This window comes from Tachypleus tridentatus, chromosome 1 (genome assembly GCF_004210375.1).
Source record: "Tachypleus tridentatus isolate NWPU-2018 chromosome 1, ASM421037v1, whole genome shotgun sequence".
Classification (NCBI taxonomy): domain Eukaryota; kingdom Metazoa; phylum Arthropoda; class Merostomata; order Xiphosura; family Limulidae; genus Tachypleus; species Tachypleus tridentatus.
Genome location: NC_134825.1, coordinates 66,941,836 through 66,962,709, shown reverse-complemented (window position 1 = coordinate 66,962,709; position 20,874 = coordinate 66,941,836). Strand labels below are relative to the sequence as shown.

Sequence of the window (20,874 nt, the reverse complement as noted above, 5' to 3'; positions counted from 1 at the left end):
ACAAATAATTTAAAAGAACTAGCTCAAGTAAAGAACACTGCTACAATAATATATTTGCAAATAAATGAAATGTTTTTTTTTTTAAGTTTAATTCTATAAATTATGCTTACAGAAGTTGTAATAGTATTTTATTTCATAGAAACACAACGCATTATTATTTAGTTATTTGATTGTGTATTATGCTGACATTTTGAAGGTGAGAGCGAAAACAACCCATGGGTGGGGAGAATTCAGTAAAACTATCTATCAATCAACTGGACAACTCCTCGATAGTACTGGTTTGTATTTTTCATGTCTCTTGTAGTATGTATTGGTTAAATATGAAATATTCTCAGGTGCTGATATAGGTGGAAAATATAGCTTTTATAATCTGTACAATATTTTTTATTCATCGTGAAAAAAATAATATCAGTATGCTTTGGCAATCATTTATAAATAAAATTGAGATATACTCAGTAAGTATTGTTATATTTTTACATAAATTAAAATTTTATTTAGTTATTAAAACGAATGACGACAGCACTGTTAAACCTTCCAGTTTTAAAATAAAACATTTTTAATTGAATCAGTATTGAACTTTTTCTGTTTTAGTGGATGAACATTATTTCCAATTAGAGAAGCAGATATGTCTATAGGAAAATCATGTAGAAATTAAAAACTAATATAAATGTTAAAGTACATGATATGATATGTCATACTATGAAATCCTTCAGTGTAATGCTGAAATATGTACTGTTGTAAGACTTCCAAAAATTTTGTAACAAAAATATAAATTATTCATTTAATTTTGTTTTATCATGTAAGTAGGACGTATATTATGTTTTTACATATTTGCTTATTAGTTAATAATATTGTTTTTATAGTTTAGAACTAAAATAGATAATATTTGTTATAGTGCAAAGTATTTTAATTTGGTTTTTGTCTGCTTTATGTAAGTTCCATTTATAATTATATTATTTGCAATAAGTAGTTCTTAAACCAGTTCATGTTGTAATTATGTAAATCTTATCTGTAGTTATCTGTGAGATAAATAGTTCTGAAATTTGTTCTTGTTTTCTTTATGTATGTTCCACCTATAGTTGTGTTGGATAAAACAGAAGTAATGTTTTCAAAGTATTATGTGTATATTTTGGTGTGTTGCATTGGTAATTGTTAACATTCAGTTTCAAGATAAATTTATTGTTTCAAAACATAGTTCTTTCAGACATAATATGCGTGCATTGAATATAATAAAATATTGCTAAGAAATTGTAGAAGTCTCCCATTTTACAAATACCATAAATTTTAATAATTTAAAACATACTTTATTTATTTAATGTTCCAGATTATTCTAATTATTCAAGTTAGACTAATGTTCTAATGCATTTTGTCTATTTTATTCGCAGGTGTATTGTTATGTTTCTACTCTTCTCTGTACATTAAATGAGTTTCAATTTAGTTTTTACATTTGTTTTCTATCAGCTTACGTTGAGGATGAAGATAAGGTTCAAGTTAGAATTATTGCTGGTGCAACTGTTGCTGTGGTTGTCCTCGTTGTTGTTGTTATTGTTATGATTGTTCTTTATATCAGGAGGTAAGAAATTAATATTAGTAAGATTAATGCTTGTACATTTTAAATTCATAAGTATATCGATTTATATGTTGTGTTCATCATGTGAACTTAGTTGAAGATATATGTACAAATATTCACATTGTATCTGGTAATATGGATATAAGAATTCATAGCATTTTGATAAAATCTAAACGAATCTGGGATTTTCATGATAATGTCGCATGCAAAGTGGTTGAAATAAGAGTACATTCTTTCAGAAATTTCTTGTTTTTGTAGTTGCAAATTTGTGTTTGTGAGTTTGTTCTTAAATAGTTTCTGCTATATTAACACAGTTATAGCTTTTTAACATGTACATTTCATCGACAACTTACAGTACATAAAATATTCAGTTGTATTATGCATAAACATGTATTTATATTCCTGGAATACCACAGTTTAAACGGTCACATATTACAGGAGCTCAGAAGAGTGCAACAAGAAGCAAGCGAGTGACTGTGATACTTTAGAATACAGAAATGGGGAAGGTAACAAATGTAAGAAGTTTGTAGTTATGATTATTTCCTTTTTAATCTCATAGTGCTGAGCTTAAGTTATCATACTATGTTTTTTTAACCCAGAACTAAATTTTTTTATGGAAAATTGGTTAATAATTTTTTCCTTATGTGTGGTACTTCAACAAGTAATATCATCACCTGATAAGAAATGGGTGTTTAAAAATTACAGTATATCTTGAATTTATTTATCCTGAGTTATTTAAGTCATTTTCCTAATGGTATAAATACATTAAAATAAAGAGTTCACAAAAATATCATTAGTGTAAAAATAACCATGTGTGAATTAACATGCTAAGGATATTTTTTTACTGATACACAAGACATAATTTTAGTAACTATTTAAGTTTACCTAATGTCATTAATTTTTTAGAGAATCTGTACTGAAGCTTTTACTTTGTAAATTCCATGTTACTGATATTTTTGGTTTTGTTTGAATTAACCTCTCTTCAAAACCTCAAGATATCTTATACTAAATGATTTTTTTTTCATGGGTTTGTTTTTAAACTTTCAAGTTAACACAGTAAACATAAATTAGACATTTAAAATCTCTTTGTGATTTTATTAAATAGATATATATTTTTGTAAATATTTGATTCTTTTAATTTGAGGCCGAAAGAGAAACTTATTTAAGTTTGAAGAATAAAAAGAAAACCTGTGAAAATATGAATTTTTATACATACAAAAGCTCACTAATAAATATGACTTGACTGTATTAGCAGCTAAAAGTTTTTGCACAAGCCTTTCGTTTCATTTTATTCTCAACTAACAGTAGTACCTGCCTTGGAACACCCTCCTATTGTTCCTACTGCTCGAAGTAAGTACTAACAGTTTTTATGTAGTTACTGCAGCTATAACTCTGTTGCACTTTGTTGCCTTCTTAAAATATAGTCATTTCTTTTCATTCTGTTGGGCTCTGTAGTTGCAATAGCTTGTATTTATCAAACATTTTAACCATCTGTTTTGGGTTTTTGAAACTAATACTGATTTTTGAAACCAAAGATTTTGCAAAACATCACAATCGTCCTTACATATTTGTTTCTGAATATAAATAAAATATTGAAATTGCTTATGTAGAATTATATGATCTGTAGTATTGTTAGAACATTTTCAGGCTTTCTTGCTGCTTTACATTATCAAATATATTAAAATTTTGTAGTAAATAGACCTTACATTTCATTCTTTGCATACAAATTAGCATATTGCTTTTAATGTATCTATTGTGTAACACAAGTATAGATGAGAAATTAATCAATATAATTTATTACCTAAAAGCATCGATTACAGTAATTAGTGATATGTAAAGTAATTGAAGAATTGAAATTATGATGAACTCAATTAATTGTACAAAAATACCTAATAAAAAACAATTAGTGTTTCTCATTAGTATTCCAACTATCCAAGTCTCAGGTAAGAATAATTGAAGGTTGTATGTAATTAATTAATGAGCATGACAGTTAAACAATCATTAAATTCTACTAATTACCCAGTCCTAAATGTTTCATAGAGTAATGACATTTTTAGCTAATCTCATGTTCCTTTGTAAGTAATAAGTTGTTTTGGTGAATATTAAATTATTTATTGCATTTGTTGCATTTTACAAACCTTGTATAAAGTTATAAAATAATCATAAAATCAAAATAATTTGAATGATAATAACCCACATGAATATTAAAATTTATTAAATTTATTTACTAAATAAGATAATTCAAAGTTTATTTCTTAAAATATGTCCCAAGAAAGTACTTTAAAATATGATAATCACATAGAGGTTTAAAGTTATAACAAAATATTCTATTTTGTCTGTGCAGTTACAACACCACTTTTCACCCATTGTGGAACAACAAGGAGCTACATTGACCCTCACACTTATGAAGACCCAAATCAAGCAGTTAGAGAGTTTGCCAAAGAAATTGATGCCCTCCACATAACCATTGAAGCTATAATAGGTGGAGGTAAGGCACTGGTGCAGTTGATAACTAAATTTCTCTGGTTACAAATTGATATTAATCAGTAGGTAAAGGTTTAGATATCTTAAACTATTCTATAAATATAAAGTTTTCTACTATCAATCAATTTAATTGTGAGCATAGAAATTTTAATCACTAGTGATTCAGATATAGTGATCTTGGTTATTATATTTGGTGATTCTTATCCACATTATTAAATATTTTCTGTAATATTTTAAAACAGAGTAATGAACCTCTATCATTGAAACAAAGAAAAAAATGTACATTGTTGTGAAGGGTATTGATTAACAATAAGTGATGTGAGACAGGACAATGTAAACATTCTTCATACTGCCTTGGCCTACTGCATCTGGTAATTTTTAATTTTTTATTCAGGTGAGTTTGGAGATGTGTGTAAGGGTAAATTGAAAGTACCGGGACGACCTGAAATTACTGTTGCCATCAAAACTCTTAAACCGGGATCTTCAGACAAGGCTCGTATGGACTTCCTTACAGAGGCCAGCATCATGGGACAGTTTGATCATCCCAATGTCATCTTTCTTCAGGGTGTTGTCACAAAAAGTAATCCAGTGATGATCATCACTGAGTATATGGAAAATGGCTCTCTTGATACCTTCTTACGGGCAAGTGTTTACCATACAATGAAGATATTTTATATTGTGTTCAAACATTGTGCATTCTTAATGTTTGTGGAAGAATAATGAAATAGATAATTCAGGTTATTCTTACTTAAACTCAACCTTCCTTATTTATATCAAAGTTGACACTATTTTCTATTATTTCCAAAAGGACAATACTGGAAATTCACCAACACAGAAAGATTTGTCATAATTGTACATAGACAGATTGGATAGATTAAGTATTAGAGAAATTTGGAAAATTGTTTATCATAATTTGTGACAATAATAAAGTGTTGAATGTAAACATTTCATTTTACAGAACCCATTTACTTATTTCCAGTTTTAGAAACAACCCATGATTTCAACAGTACTTGATAAATATATGTATAGTTCAAAGGTCATTAGAGAATTTCTTTTTGTGTGGCTTGCTTGAATATATAAATATATATATACGTTTTTTGTTTGTTTTCTTAACTGAGGTTCTGTAGAATATTATTTTTCTGCCAGGGGTTATTTACCATAAGAATGTAAAACTGTAAAATGAAACTAATATAAAAACATAAGACATTTGCAAGATTGTTTAATAGTTTCTTTAGCTAACAGATCATTGTAATTTTAGGGTATAACATCTATTTGGATACATGCCAAAAAAAAAAAAAGTACAATTATGACTTTAAGCATGCATTCAGGATTTGTTATGCACAAAAATATATGTGATATCTTTCCACTTCTGTGTTGCACAATGTGTTAACTTTAATACAATATTTATTAATTTTGTTCTCACTAGCTTACCTTAAATTTTACTTTCTAAAAACCATTGAATAGATAAGTGTGTGTGTATCAGTATTCAGTGACATAATAAAACTGAAATTGAAAAAAAAAGGTTTTTTAAATTTTAACTGTTTGGACTTTACTACTATTTTTATGAGTTTGTAACTTGTTTTTTGTCTTAAACAACCAGCCTCATAGCAATGTGCCTGTAAACTTACAATGCTAGAAACCAAACTTTAATACTCATGGTGGACAGAGCAGGTGTAGTTTTGTACTTAACTACAAAATTAAACAACCATAGAAAGGTTTACGTTTGGAATTTTTTGAGAAACAAATCAACCAAACCATTGTATTTTGGTTTATAATACAAATGTTTTTTAGCTCATTTCTAATATCAAGAGAATAATGTTTTATTTACTGTATTAATTTATTTTTTAGATATAAATGCTTGAGCTGGATGAGAGTATACTTAGGTTCATAATTGTTATTTTCATTACTAAATATGCTAATTGTTTATTTCCACTATTCTTCATGAGTATTTTTTTAAATTACTCACATTCTAACTAAACATTTTTGTGAAGTACTTTTAACATTTTTGTGTGATGTGATGATAAACATGAAGCTAGTTACAGGAGTTAAGATTGTTTACCCTGTAATTACAAAATGTTTTGATACTCTCATGCAAAGCATTGGATACAAACCTACTGAGATACTTGAACAACTTTAAGAGGTTTTTTAATGCTACTCATCTTAAGAACCTGCACCTTACTCAAGTATTGAGCCAAGAAGGATTTGTGAAACATCAAGGGGTTATTTCAGTATGTTTCCCTATACCTCAAATGAACATGATTCTTTCTCAGTTTTAAATTATTATGTAGAAAGTTTTTTTTATATTGTCATTTGTGTATTTGTTGAAAACCAAATTATTATAACTTGTTTTTAAATTTCTATAGTTTTAAGTAATTGTGTATATATATACTGATTATTGTTGATTGATTTTCTTTTCTTTATGTCTAGGCTAATGATGGAAAATTTCAGGTTATTCAGTTAGTTGGAATGTTGCGAGGGATTTCAGCTGGGATGCAATATCTATCTGAGATGAGTTATGTGCATAGAGTGAGTAATATAATAAACGTTCTTTGTAGGCTAGATACTTACTCAAAATGTGGTTACTGTAATACTGTAACGTAAAGTTTCACAGAACTAATATATTTCAATATAATATACAACTGTGTAATGGTAAAAACACTGACACTTCTTTTTGTGGCTTTTAGCTCAACTTTTACCAGTTGTACCAAAGGTCACATTTATTAAAACTGGGAAGAATTAGTTTGTTGTAACTGGCTAAGTAACACATACATACATCATATCAAATAATCTCCTATACATATCTGTACCTAGAATTGTTATATTTTCATGGAAAGTATGGTTCAGTTGTTTTGTGAGTTTATTATATGGCTAAGTTTTAAGACCTGTTGGTCTAACAACAGAATTAAATATATTTAATTTTCCTAGGATCTTGCTGCTCGTAATGTGTTGGTCAATTCCAGCTTGGTGTGTAAGATTGCTGACTTTGGTCTCTCTAGAGAAATTGAAAGTGCAACAGAAGGAGCATACACTACAAGAGTGAGCTTATAGCTTTTCATGATGTAACAGAAATGTGACATTGTGAGATATATAGTTAACTACACCAAATACACTACTTAATTGGTACTAATATTGAATCTGTTGTCTTTATAATTTGATACCTTCAGTGATTAAAAGCTGTATTATACTTCAATATATTGTTTTGAATACAAAATTAATTATTTAATGCATTAATTATTTTTGAAGTTTCTTCAACCCTCCTAATTAAATTTATAGAATAGTTGTCATTCACTTAATGCTAATTACACTGACACAAGTGAAATATATGTAAAATATGTCAGCTTGATTTTAAGAATACAAGTTTTTTTGGTCTTGGAATGTTAATACTCAAATAGTATTAATCAGACATAGCTGTAATTATTTAGATATCTTTGTAGCGGTATGAAAGTTTTGAAGTGAATATCAGATGGACTTTATTTTTATGCAGAAGTAACGTATTACTCAAGATCATTCATGATAAAAAAAACAAAAACAACAGCATTGGTACATTTGAAGAAAGATCCACAATTTTAATATAATTATTTCATTGATTTGTCATATTGCAGATACTGGCAGTGATGGAAGTGATATTATACACTAAAACTGGATGTATATTTTTCTGATTAATGATTAAGCTTTTTGTATTCTTGTCATATCTAGATATGATAAAATAAATTAATGACTTTCTGATTTAGAGGTGTTGTTTTTTTTGTTTCCTGTTACAAGACAGAAACTAAATGTGTAATTAAACAATTATGTTTAATTTTAGGGAGGAAAGATACCAGTTAGGTGGACAGCCCCTGAGGCCATTGCATTTAGAAAATTTACATCAGCTAGTGATGTCTGGAGCTTTGGTATTGTATCCTGGGAGGTTATGTCTTATGGAGAACGACCGTACTGGAACTGGCCTAACCAAGATGTTATTAAGAGTATTGAGAAAGGCTATAGGCTTCCTCCACCTATGGTATGTTGACTTATTGAATAAGTTAAAAATATAATGAATTTTGTTTTATATAAGAAATTTTGCAAATTATGTTGAATTTATTTACGTTTTTAGTCATGATTTTCCAAAAGGGCTTAATGTCATGCAGCATAGAAGTAAAAAACATAATCACAGAACAAACTAGAAGTTATGATTTCTGAAAAACATAATTGGTTATTATGAATTTGTTTTACAGGTTTTAGAGAATTTTGTTTTGTTGGAAAATATTGTCTTACAGGCATTATGAACATTTTATTTTGACTATCTTTGCACATGATCAACTGTGTGAAGGTTTAGAAGTCACTGGATTTTGTGTTTTTGGTTATGTATTAAATAACCTCTAAATAATTTTATGAAAAGTGTTATTTCTAATTTAATATTCAGTTTCTTTTGTTTTGTTTTTTTGTCAGGATTGTCCTGAAGCTATGTATCAACTTATGTTAGATTGTTGGCAAAAAGAGAGATCCCACAGACTAACTTTTGCAACCATTGTGAAGACCCTTGACAAACTGCTCAAATGTCCTGAAAGCCTTCGAAAGATTGCACAAAATCGGTAAAACATCTCAGCTTTGTAAGGCTTAAATATCTTTTTTGTTAAACAACTAAAGTGTTATGATTCTTAATCATAGGTGTTAATATCCTTACTAGGAAGCTTTAATTGTTGGTATATTATTTGAAATAACATTCCAAATGAATGGACACTGGATAGTTGATGATTTTTACTGGACTTGTGAATTAATCAACAAATTTTCTTCCCTCAAGTAGCCTTTCCATCAACCAACTCACTTGAGATCCAGTGTAACAATATTTAAATCATAAGTTTTAATTTATTGAGAAAGAGGGTGCTATTTGAAAAAAGATGTCAGAAAGCTAAGTTCTTATAATATTGTGGACTTTTTAATGTTATTTGGTTTTATTATTTTAAGCTTTAGGAATTAGAGTTGAATAACAAAAACAGAACTAGATTTAGTAAGATTGGGGTTTAAAAATAGGTATAAGCTTTTAATTTAGATTTTAGTAGTGTAGCATGTAGTATAATGTTAGATTAGGCTCAGAATATGTAACAGTTCTTTAGGTTTAGTTACAATTCTACTTACAGTGAGATTGTAAGACTAAATACATTTAAATATATCTGATAAGTAGTCTAAAAACTAGTTAATTGTCAAACTTAGGCTTAACAGTGTTAACAATGGGCTACTGGTATCTAATAATAGTATCAAGTATTTATCTTAATTCTACAAATATTACAATGGTTAAGGCTAATTCAGGGGTTAAGTATTCCCTGTTTGTTAGGTGTGATAGTGCAATGAATGGTTTTATTTGGGAACTCTGGACTATTATTCATCTTTAAGAAAGCTAGTAGTGAGGATGTTCAATATATATATAGAATTTGCAGGTTGAAGGAAAAGTTGGAGACTCTTCTATTGTAGTTAAAGTTGAGGAAATAGATAGAGGAATATAAACTGAGAAATGACAGCAGGACTTCAAGAGGAGTTTAAGATTTTACATGCAAGAGAGACATCAGCCAAGATTAAAATGACATTCAGGAAGTAAGAAAGAGTAGTATTAGTGTTAAAAGTAGTGAACTTTATTGTAAAGACCCTACTCTATTGAGCAACAGATTTCTGCTCTTGGTTTAGGTAGACAAGGGACTACTGGAGGGAGGGAAAGTAAAACGAACAGAGAAGGATGTGTTCTATGAAGTTATAGTTATAGTTGATTCCTTGACATGGCATGTAGATAAAATAATCTATGGGGTAAATAAAGAGAAAAGAGTTAGATTATGCTACCCCGTGGAGCAGTAGGGAGCTGTAACTGACAGAGTAAGAGATATAATGAAGGAAACTGACAACAGTGCTGTCTGTTGTCCACATAGGGAAGAGTAAGCAGAAGGAGCTAATTTATACATATAAGAGACTGATAAAAGCATTTAAAGGTGAAGGCCATAAATTAATTGTGTCAGGAATACTACTAAGAATTATTTATGGAGATAAAATTTTTATTAGGTCACTAGGGCTAAATGTTAGGCCAAAATTATTATGTAAAGAGGAGCAGGTTAATTGGTTGGGCTAGTGAGATCACTTCAGTGGGAGGGTGAAACATTTTAGAATGGATAGTTTACACTTGATTAGGAAAAGGTATATGTTTGCAAGGGCCATTAACTCGGCTCTAAGGGAAGTTTTAAACTAGAACTAGATAGTAGTGATGGCAAATGTAAACTAAAAGAAACAAAATTGAGATGTAGAGGAAAGTTGAGTGTAGGAAATGAATACAAAAGTAATTATAAAGATAGGCTTAATAGTTACAATTTTAATACTAGTACAAGAAATAAAATAGGTGACTTTATGGCACTGGTAGGAATAGAAGCTTTTGATATAATGGTAATAACTGAAGCATGGTTAAACGTAGATGATTTTGATTGCAGAAATTTCTTTGAAATACATGGTTATAGGTCAATTAATAGGGACAGACTAGTAAAGAGAGAGGGGAGGAGTGGCTCTATATGTACAATGTGAGTAACATCTTGTTGAACTTGAGAATATTAAGGATAATAGCAAGGAGACTGAATCTGTTTGGGTCTCTGTTAGTGGATGTCAAGGTAAAAAGCTCTTAGTATGAATTTGTTACAGACCACCAGATGAAACTGATGAAATTAATGAGAAGCTTTACAGTGAGAATAAGATTTCAGCTGTTAATGAATTCATAATTATGGGTGATTTTAATTTCAAACATATTGGCTGGGAAATGCTAGAGTCAAACCATGAGGGAGAAATGTTTCTGGAAGCTCTTCAAAATAGATATCGTCAAGGAACATACTAGAAATAATGCTATTTTAGATTTATTGTTCACTTCCTAATACAGAAACAGTTAAGAGGGTGGAAATTGGGAAACACTTAGATATAAGTGATCATTTCTGTATTAGATTTGATGTTTTGTTGCATATGAAAATCAGGAATAATGACATTTTAATTCCAAATTTCAAAAAAGTAATTTTACAGGCATAAAACAAGAATTATCTTTTGTGAATTGGGCAGCTTTGTTTTTTGGAGACACTGATCAGATGTGGAAAATGTTTAGAGAAAATTTTTTCAATATTCAAAACAAATATATTCCTTACAGATAGGAAAGGGTAGCTGCAAGTAAAAAAGCCAGGTTGGCTCAGAAAGGAGTATAAGAGATAACATTAATCAAAATCATCACAAATATAAGAAATTTAAATTGACTGGTAATTATAGGAGATCAAGAAAGTTCATTAAACAGGAAATTAAGACATCCAAAAGGATCTATGAAAAAATTGGCTGAAAACAAATATTAATAGTAAAGATTTTTTAAAAGTACATTAGGGGTAAACAAAATGTTAGGACTAGGATATAGGACCCTTGAGGGATGATAAGGGAAAGCTTGTATTAGATGGTTATCAAATGGCTAGGCGATTAATTCTGCTTTTCTCTTCAGTTTTGACAAATAAAGACTTGAGCAGTATTCCTCATCTTGAGCAATTGATGGATGAAAGCAATGTTGAACAAGTCAACTGCATAAATTCTAAGCTTGTTAAAATACAAGTGGAAGGTTTAAAGAACGATAATGTTCTGATCCAAATAATATTTCATGATGGTTTAAAAACAAAAGTAAAGGATTGGATATGTGAGCCACTTGCCACAGTTTTTGTAAGTCCTTCATTATTGGACAAGTACTAACAGATTGGAAATTAGCTAATGTCACTCCTGTCTTCAAAGGAGGTAACAGAAGTTATCCCAGTAACTATAGGCTTCTTACCTTTACACCAGTTATGGGAAAAAAGTTTTGGAAAGTCTGATAAGATACTTTGCAAGGTCATTTAACAAAGTTTAGAATTTTATTACATATTCAACATGGTTTCTGTGGGAAAATCTTGGCTTACTAATCTTTTGACATGCTTTGAAAATGAGGGTAAGGATGTGGATTTGGTATATCTGGATTTTCAGTAAGTATTTGATAAAGTGGCACATAGAAGGCTTGTAAAGAAACTTATCTCTATAGGTTTGGGGGTTAAGTTAACTAATTGGATAGAAGAGTGGCTTGAAGTAAAAAAGCATAAGGTTGTTATAAATAGAGTTCAGTCAAACTGGATTAATTTTACAAGTGGTGTACCTCTGGACAAAGTCTTAGGACTGTTGCTCTTTCTGATTTACATTAATGACATAGGTAAAGGAATGGTCAATAAAGTACTTAAGTTTGCTAATGAATTTAAAGTCTTTGAGGTTGCTACCTGTGAAGAGGATGCTGCTGCTTTACAAATAGATTTAGATTATTTAGTGAGTTGGGCAAATAAATAGCAGATGGGTTTAAATTATGACAAATGTAAGAACAGAAATAGCTTTAATGGTGTCATGAAAGTAAAGGATCTTTGTGTCATGGTTCATCAGTCTCTTAAGCCATACAAGCATTGTACTGTTGCTAGTGGTAGGGAAAAATAGGATTTTAGATTGCATCTACAGAAATACTGGCTAGAATTTAGCTGAAAACATAGAAGTTGGTCAACTTATCTCATTCTTAACAGTGAGTATTACAGAATTAGAGTACACAAATGTAGATTTAGGCAAGTTAGAAGCAAGCTTCAGCTAAGATAGTTTTAGTTTTCAAATAGGGTGGTTGGTCTATGGTATGGGTTGGTTGCCTTTGGATGTTGTGGAGGCAGTAAATTTGAATGAGTTTAAAAGAAATCTTAATAGATATATGAATGATAAAGTCTAGCTTTAAATATATGTATTTTCAGTAGTTTTAGTTTGGCTTAGAGGATGACAAATGACTTTAGCTGGGGTACAACTTGTTGTGGGTTTCTTTCCGGATGATCCTGTTACTTCAAGTTTATCTATGTTTCATTGTTTCCCAATTCCATTAAGTACAGGAGATAGAACTTGTAAATCCCCATAAGGAGTATCACCTTTATGATTTGAGTGTTTGAAAAATCTTTTGCATTGAAAAGGGCTGTTACATACCCCTTAAGAACTGATTTGTCCCTAAATATTATGTTATGTTAAGAACAGATTTATTCATAGTGACCAGCGTTATCCATGTGGCTAGCCATTCTTGATCAGCTTAAGAGAGGCTGTTACTATTATCTATATTTTTCCACTTCTTTGATTTTTATGCTATTACCATCCATGGGTGGATAAGTTATTTTCTCTGGAGAAAAACAAAGGAGTAAAGGCAGCTAAAACAAAGCCAACTTAACAGTTTTCTTGACCACATATTATGCCAAAACTTCATATATACTGAGAATAACAAATTTTGAAAATTTGAATGTTATAATAACAAGGTAAAAAATATATGGTACACCTGCATACTCTATTTCCACATCCAGCCATGCTGTATTTTATGACTGTGCATCTTAACAGTAGCCCTGCAGCATAGTCTCCAGTGCAAAAATCTCAGTTGTAAATCTGTCATGTTCCACAGTACACCAATTCTCACCTGACAGCTTTATGTGATCCATCTTGTGTGCATTTGCAGTGGTTACCCAATGGCTGCTTCTACAGTTCGATCAAATAGAAAACCATGAGAACTGTGGCCAGTAACCTGATCAGTATTTCTTTGTAAGGAATATCATGAACACCCCTTTCATTCTCCAGCTACTTAATGTATATATGCAATGATTTAAAGGATACTGTGAGGTTTTTACATGTGTATGAGCTTGATTCCTTTCAGTAGGTGTCTGTGACTTGTTGACAATAAATTTCCACAATAAACAAACAGTACAGACTGCTTGTTTTAAAATAAAATATTAAAAGAAAGTTAAACATATACATACAAAAGCTTACCTCACTGTTGATTACCACAGAGCTTTAAATAAATGTCTCTCTTCATGAGTTCACAAAGGCAGGCTCAGTTACTTTGAGAACACAATTAACAAGACAAATTATTCTTCTCTACTTTGTTGTTACAATACAATCTGATAATTATACACACACACCTGAAAGCTATCTAGAAGGTTTCACATTACTAGATAGTATGATGCAACAATACTAAAACAATGAGAAACATTCAGAAGGTTCAAGTAACATGATGTCAGTTTACAACAACTGAACTACATAATGAATTATTTGTGACAAATTAAGTAAAGAAACTAGAAGTAACTTTCATTTTTAAAAATAACTTAAGTTTTGTACTTCAGCTATGTAAATTATCTAAATCATAATGCTAACATTACACTAAATATAAAAGATATATATATATATATATATATACCTGACAGATATTTTCTAGAAGCAACTTGTTTACATTTGATTTGCATTGCTTTTCCAATAGGAAATCCTTTTTGATAATGTTGCATGCTGGTGTGTGGGACATGTGGATGGCTTTTACCACTGATTTTTATGTTTGTGGATTCTCACCTGTTTTAAAATGACTTCAGCTGGGGTACAACTTGTTGTGGGTTTCTTTCTGGATGATCCTGATGCTCCAAGTTTATCTGTGTTTCGTTGTTTTCCAATTCCATTAAGTACAGGAGATAGAACTTCTATCAGGAGAATCACCTTTATGATTTGAGTGTTTGAAAAATCTTTTGCATTGAAAAGGGCTGTTACATACCTCTTAAGAACTGATTAGGTTTTGTTAGTATAGCATTAGCTATGAAAAGCCAAACAGTATCAAAATATAGTTCTGGTAATGATGGTCCACCACGACTTCATAAGCTGTAATTGTCATATGAACTGCTGATTTTTATATTTTAAAAGCATTTGAAAATAATGTGCTCAACCCTCTTTGTCTTTAAAGAACCATTTAATTTAGTCATAAGCTTTGCATCCATACCTTAACTTAAATGCTGGAATAAAAATTGGAAATAATGACATGATTAATATATTATATAAAACTTCTACCTCTTATTGGAAATATTTGAGATAATATGCTGTACACACAGAGCAGAAACATTGTTATTGTTGTTATTTGAATGTTTTCAAATAGTAGTCCTAACTTTAACTAATATTCTAGGTTTTTCTTATAACACTGTACTATTCAAAAAATGTTTTTATGGATTACAATAAATATATTTGACAATAATAAATTCATATTCATTAAGGATTGAAGCAAAACTGAAAGTATAAAATTAATAGCTAAATCAATCACAAATATTGTAATTTATTATTTTAAGAAACAGCTCACACTTTAAAAGTGCTTGAATCTTTTCAGTGTATTTCACTGCTCAAACATGTTTTGATGTCCATAATAATTTTGTACAAGTAATGTCTTAAAAAATTAATTCATTGCTCATTTGTGGTCACAAAAATCCACTTGAACTAAAAATGTATCTCAAGAGGGCTGGTATGGATATTCAAATTTTTATTAAAATAAAGTAGAGAGCAACGTTTTTACCAGGTCATATTCAGGTTAACAAAAAAACCTGTGTCAACCTGAAGATGACCTAAGAAGGTCAAAATGTTGTTCTCTATTTTAATAAGAGTTTTAATACCCATACCAGTTGTCTTGAGATACAATTCATTGCCCAGTAATTTGTTGTAGTTCAGTATATATTAACCCCTCCTGTGACTTGACTAATATAACTCGGGCATTCTTCATGTTTCAAAAAAATATTTGCCTGAATTAATTCAGGCAAACCAGTTTTTATTGTATTTTTAATTCATTGCTAAAAATATGTTGCATGTTATCATGTATTAGAATCAGTGCTAACCAGGTGGCTTTGGAAATACTGCTATCAGATTTTTTGTCTGAATTATGTATCATAAATAGTGGGAAAAAGCATTCTTGTTCTTATACATTATACATAATATACATTATTCATAAATTCAGATATTTACTTATCGAGTACATTTTCTGCAGAAATGTAATTAACCACAAAAGTAAAAAACAGCTTGACATGACAAGGGTTAAAATAACCACTATAAGTTCAAAACCCTGTTAAAAAGTTCTTTTTTCTTTTATTACCTAGACAAAATCCACTTGATCCCAATGCTCCAGACATGACTAAATATAAGACAGTTGAAGAATGGTTAAACAGTATCAAAATGATGAGGTACCTTGAGAACTTTCAACAGGCAGGAATTAACTCAATGGAGTCAGTATCTCGGCTTACCCTTGCTGATATCACTTCACTTGGTGTGACACTCGTAGGCCATCAAAAAAAGATGATTGGTAGCATCCAGACTCTTAGGGTTCAACTGAGTGCCAACATGTCTGAAGGACTACTGGTTTAAAACAACTGAAAGTACGTGATAAAATGTTTTTGTTTGTTTACTTTGGATGTAAAAGAACTAGACTTGGGAAGTTATGGCTCCACACACACACACACACACACAAACTACCAGTATTTGACAAGTGGCCAAATTAAATGTGTGGGTGCCACCCAAAACTGAAGCAACTGTGATGAACTCAAATGAAGAATTTCTGTTAAGATTCCATCTACTTACTGTGTAGTTAGGGTAATATGTGTTCTCAACTGCAAAGACATGTGGTCTAGCCAAAGAAAAATGAAATGGCTAGAGTAATTTGGTGGTGACATGACAAACAAAGTTCCTTCTTTCAAACCAGGTGTACAAGATCATTCTCAGTGAGTTATTCAGGAATTCTACCATAGCCACCAACTTTTGAAACAAAAATGATTGCTCCATAACAGTACCACAGGACTTGAAGCAGCTAGCTGTGGAACAAAACATATCAGCTCAAGTCTATAAACAAAAAAAGCTAATAACTGTCTAAGGTTAGAAAGCTTACAGGCTCTACACATATCATTTTGTCTTGTAGACAATGCAATCATATCAGTTATTCAGATGGTAAGTAGTGTATATCAAGCACTTAACCCACTGCTTTTTTAGTAGTTCATGCTGATATATATACATCGAGAGAGAGGGTAAAAGTAACAGAATACAGAATAGAGTGGTTTACCATCAAAGCAGAAATTTCACACCAATTTTAGGAATAATGGTGGTTTTCAATCTTATACTAGTATATCAGAGAATATGAAAACCAGCCTTTTTAGTATTATGTATATTTTTTAATTAGATTAAACTTTAAACTTTGTCAATAAAAGAACAAAATTGAGACAGGATCTGAAAGTTCTAAGTTCTACAAAAATGTTGTAGAAAAGTGTGTTACAGCTCTTTAAACCTTTTTATCAGTTTTTGATGAATAAATTGGTGCTTACTGTATTTCGTTATCTTCATTACACTTGTAGATTTAATTTAATATGACTGGTTACAGAATTTCATTATCCTGACAACTTTTTATGGACACATTACAAGTTAACAGGAAATCTTGACTAAATAAGACCCTAAGTAAATGTACATTATGTAGATTGAAGAGAAAATATGAGTTGATTAAATAACATTATTATTTTTCTTTAAGTTTTTAAGAGTTAAAAAAACCTTCAGTGCGTATAAGGTATTTAAATGTGATATTATAAATCTGCTCTCATTGTTTTAGTAAACCATGATACTGATGTGTTTATGAAATAAGACTAGGTTTCACAAAGTTGAAACATTGATGATTTTATCAAATACAATTAGGTTTCAGTAAGCCTTAACACTAATTAAGTTTTTAAAGTAAGCCTTTAACTTTGTCAACAAAGTTAAAATGCAGAAAATATTTAATTTTAAAGACAACGAAACACACAGAAATTAGTAAGCACATGTTAAAGTATGCTGAAGTTTGTTTATTGTTTGTTTTCTATAGTTGATACTGATGAATAATGATAGTATTGTAAAATAACTTTTGTAGATTAATTTTACTGCCACAATACATTAACTTTCAGGCTGTTTTGAAAAACACAATTTACATGAATATATTATATATATATAAACTAAATACACAGACTTAAGGATGCATTAATAATATATACATTAGTTGTAAAGTTCATTGGCATAAGTCTACACTTCTATAAACAATAAACTAGCTTTTACTTGTGGCATGTAGTGGGGCTAGTCAATGCTTAATTTTTTTCTACCCTGTCTCATGTTATTTAGAGGAAAATTTATGAAATAGCACCAGTTTAAGGTTTTCAAAATAAATTGCCCATATACTTAACTCCAAGTTAAATCTCTAGACTTGATTTGTTTTTTTTTAGTTGTTTACTCTTACATGAAACAATACCTAGTAATGTTTGTATTATGAGATGAGTTTCATACTTCATGCAATAAGTAAAGAAATTCAAGAAATTTTAAATAGGTCTCTATCAGGATAATTACCCAGATGTATTTCACATTGCCTTGAGTCTGTCTTGTGTAAACCTTAATATGTATTAATTATGTTGCTTCTAGCCCACCTAGTGATGCCACTGGTGTGTAGTACAGTTTGTCACATCATGTATCGTTCTATAACATTCCTGATAACTATCAAGCTCATGATGTGGGTTATTTTGTTTGCTTGATTCCTTACTTATCCTGTTCATACTGATTTTGCTGTTTAAACATTTATGGTCAACATTATTCATGTTTTGAAAATCTTATTGCTGGCTTACTGATTATATTTTTTAAAATAAAATTAAGAAATAAAATTCTGTCATCAGAAGTTTGATATATTTTAAAAATCAAGATTTCAACTTTTATATTATTGTTAATAGAAAACAATAGCTGACTTATGGCTTATATGTAAATTATAGAAAACATATTACTTGCTACACTACATTCTACATTAATCACCCACATGTAATATTTTACATTATATCTAATTATTATGAATTCTGAACTTTTAAAAAGTAATTATTTCTGAATTTACTGGTTTGACCCTTGTCATGAAACAGTTTATTTTAAAATATATATGATATTCTCCCTAAATTTCAGTAATTTAATCTGTTTCATAACATGTTAAAGATACATTCAACAGATAAGTTTTACTGAAACTTTGCTTTAAGTTAATACTAAGATGGTGTATAGGCTCAAAGAATTCTTAAGTTAGAGTAGGAGGTAACATAATTGTCAACTGTGGACATAAAAACGAAAGTTAACATTTTAAGGAAAATAATAATAAAAAAAAATTTCAGATGTATATATGACTTTTCATTTTAGATACTCATGATAAATGTTTTATTATATTTCATCCTTATGAAGCTTATGCTAATACTACAGTGTCAAAAGTCATTCATCTTTCATTGACTTTACAATCAAATGTGGTTGCCAAAATGAAGATTAAAATTATTTTTAATTCCCTGATTTTGCTAACCATGATCTAAATGCTTTCATTTCAGTCATTATCTTGTTCATTATGGCATGGCAATGCCAACTTTTGATCACTTTTGACTAATTTTGAGTTTCATATTTCATGTGGTAAAACATAATAAAAATAATTACTGTTTCTGTGAATTCTTCCTAAAATCCAGCACTTAAAACATATGGTTAGCAACATTGTATTAAAGGAAAAATATGCCAGATAAAGATATGTTCATGTTCTACTTATATTATAATCCAGCTGAGACAATGCAAGAGAAAATTATAATCCTTTATTTTGTAGAATAATTAGAAGGATGGACCATTTCTAATACCTCTCATTTTACAAGGGAAAACAACTCATTTGTTTTTGTTGAACCTCCTAAAACAAGCAGTTATTATGGCTTTGATCTTCTTTGGTTTCAGACTGGAAGTACTTCAATAGCATGATAATATTTTGTTGTTTTTAGTCAGACATTATAAATCATTTTTAAGATGAATTTCATATCCTTACATATTTTTTTATCTTATGGTCATTGCACATTCTGCTACAATTTATAAACTTACTTGTTATCCATTATCGTTTCAACATTTTGAAAGAAAGCATAGGCAATAAACAAGTTGCCATAATCATTTGAGCTATAGTAATACAAATGCTTGGCTACTAGTTTTGAAATGTAAGGTAATAAGTTTATATTCTGACTCTCTGCTATGACTGTTATTGTCAAACTATTCTCATGGACATTTATAAGTCAGATACGTGAAATGAATTTTGACTGTACGTAATGAAAGCTTGTTAAGTAGTATATTTATTGTGTAGATATTCTTGACCACTGAAGATTCTGCAGTGTCTCAGCAGGGTCAGTGGATTACTGTATATTAAAAAAAAGTTACAGAATAGAACTATTACATTAAACAGCTGCCATCCATGCAGTGTCTTTAATTATGTAAATGTGTACTGCTTTATGTATGTATGTAGCCATTACCTGCTTCTTGCCCATGATCTGTAATAATTATGGTGTTGTACAAGAGGATCTCTTAACAACTGGATTCTGCTATTCAAATGCTTTTCAAGATCCAATAAAGATTACTTTGCAAAAAGTATTTGTATGGTAATAGATTTTTAAACTATGATATGACCTGAAATTCATGCTAAAATAGTTATGAATTCATTATAAGTGAAGAACATGGCTCCAAAATGTTACAAGTAGTAAAGTAATGTTCTATAACATATATAGTATGCACATATATAATTGTCTTTAAATCAACATTTCAGCCTCAGTGTAATAACCACAAACTTGTATACCATAGACTAGCTCTTTTTACTTGAATAAAGCTGGTCTTTAAGCTACATTTTATAAATCACTTTCACTGTGGCAGCCAAAACAACAAAGTATATTCTAGCAAAATGTTACAAGTATGTTTGGGTGTGATATTAGTGAAGTTGTTTACATTGTTTTGAGACTGTGTAGAAAATAATAAAGTACATTGGAATAGGTATGTGTTTGTGTGAATGTGGAATGAAGTGGAGAAATGCAGGGTGAAAATTTACTTTATACTAGTAATGGTTTGTCACGACACACTGTATATTAATTGTTTTATCATCTGTAAACTGTGCATATCTAGAGGTAAAGAATTGTGACATTTTTAACACCCATAGAGAGACT

General features: G+C 29.8%; 1 protein-coding gene across 3 annotated transcripts in view; it reads left to right on the top strand.

Moving 5' to 3' along the window:
- Positions 1-20,308, top strand: part of LOC143251033 (ephrin type-A receptor 4-like) — a 194,167-nt gene extending 173,859 nt beyond the window's left edge. The window contains exons 7-17 of one of the 3 annotated variants that reach the window (XM_076502322.1): positions 197-278; positions 1,462-1,573; positions 2,009-2,085; positions 2,876-2,920; positions 3,915-4,058; positions 4,449-4,696; positions 6,482-6,580; positions 6,980-7,090; positions 7,860-8,054; positions 8,483-8,625; positions 16,000-20,308. In XM_076502322.1, coding sequence (XP_076358437.1) covers positions 197-278; positions 1,462-1,573; positions 2,009-2,085; positions 2,876-2,920; positions 3,915-4,058; positions 4,449-4,696; positions 6,482-6,580; positions 6,980-7,090; positions 7,860-8,054; positions 8,483-8,625; positions 16,000-16,264 — 1,521 coding nt within the window. In that variant the 3' untranslated portion in view covers positions 16,265-20,308. Of the gene's footprint in view, positions 1-196; positions 279-1,461; positions 1,574-2,008; positions 2,086-2,875; positions 2,921-3,914; positions 4,059-4,448; positions 4,697-6,481; positions 6,581-6,979; positions 7,091-7,859; positions 8,055-8,482; positions 8,630-15,999 lie in introns of those variants that run through there. The other 2 variants (XM_076502332.1, XM_076502343.1) reach the window with 2 other exon arrangements.
- Positions 20,309-20,874: the final 566 nt, after the last annotated feature.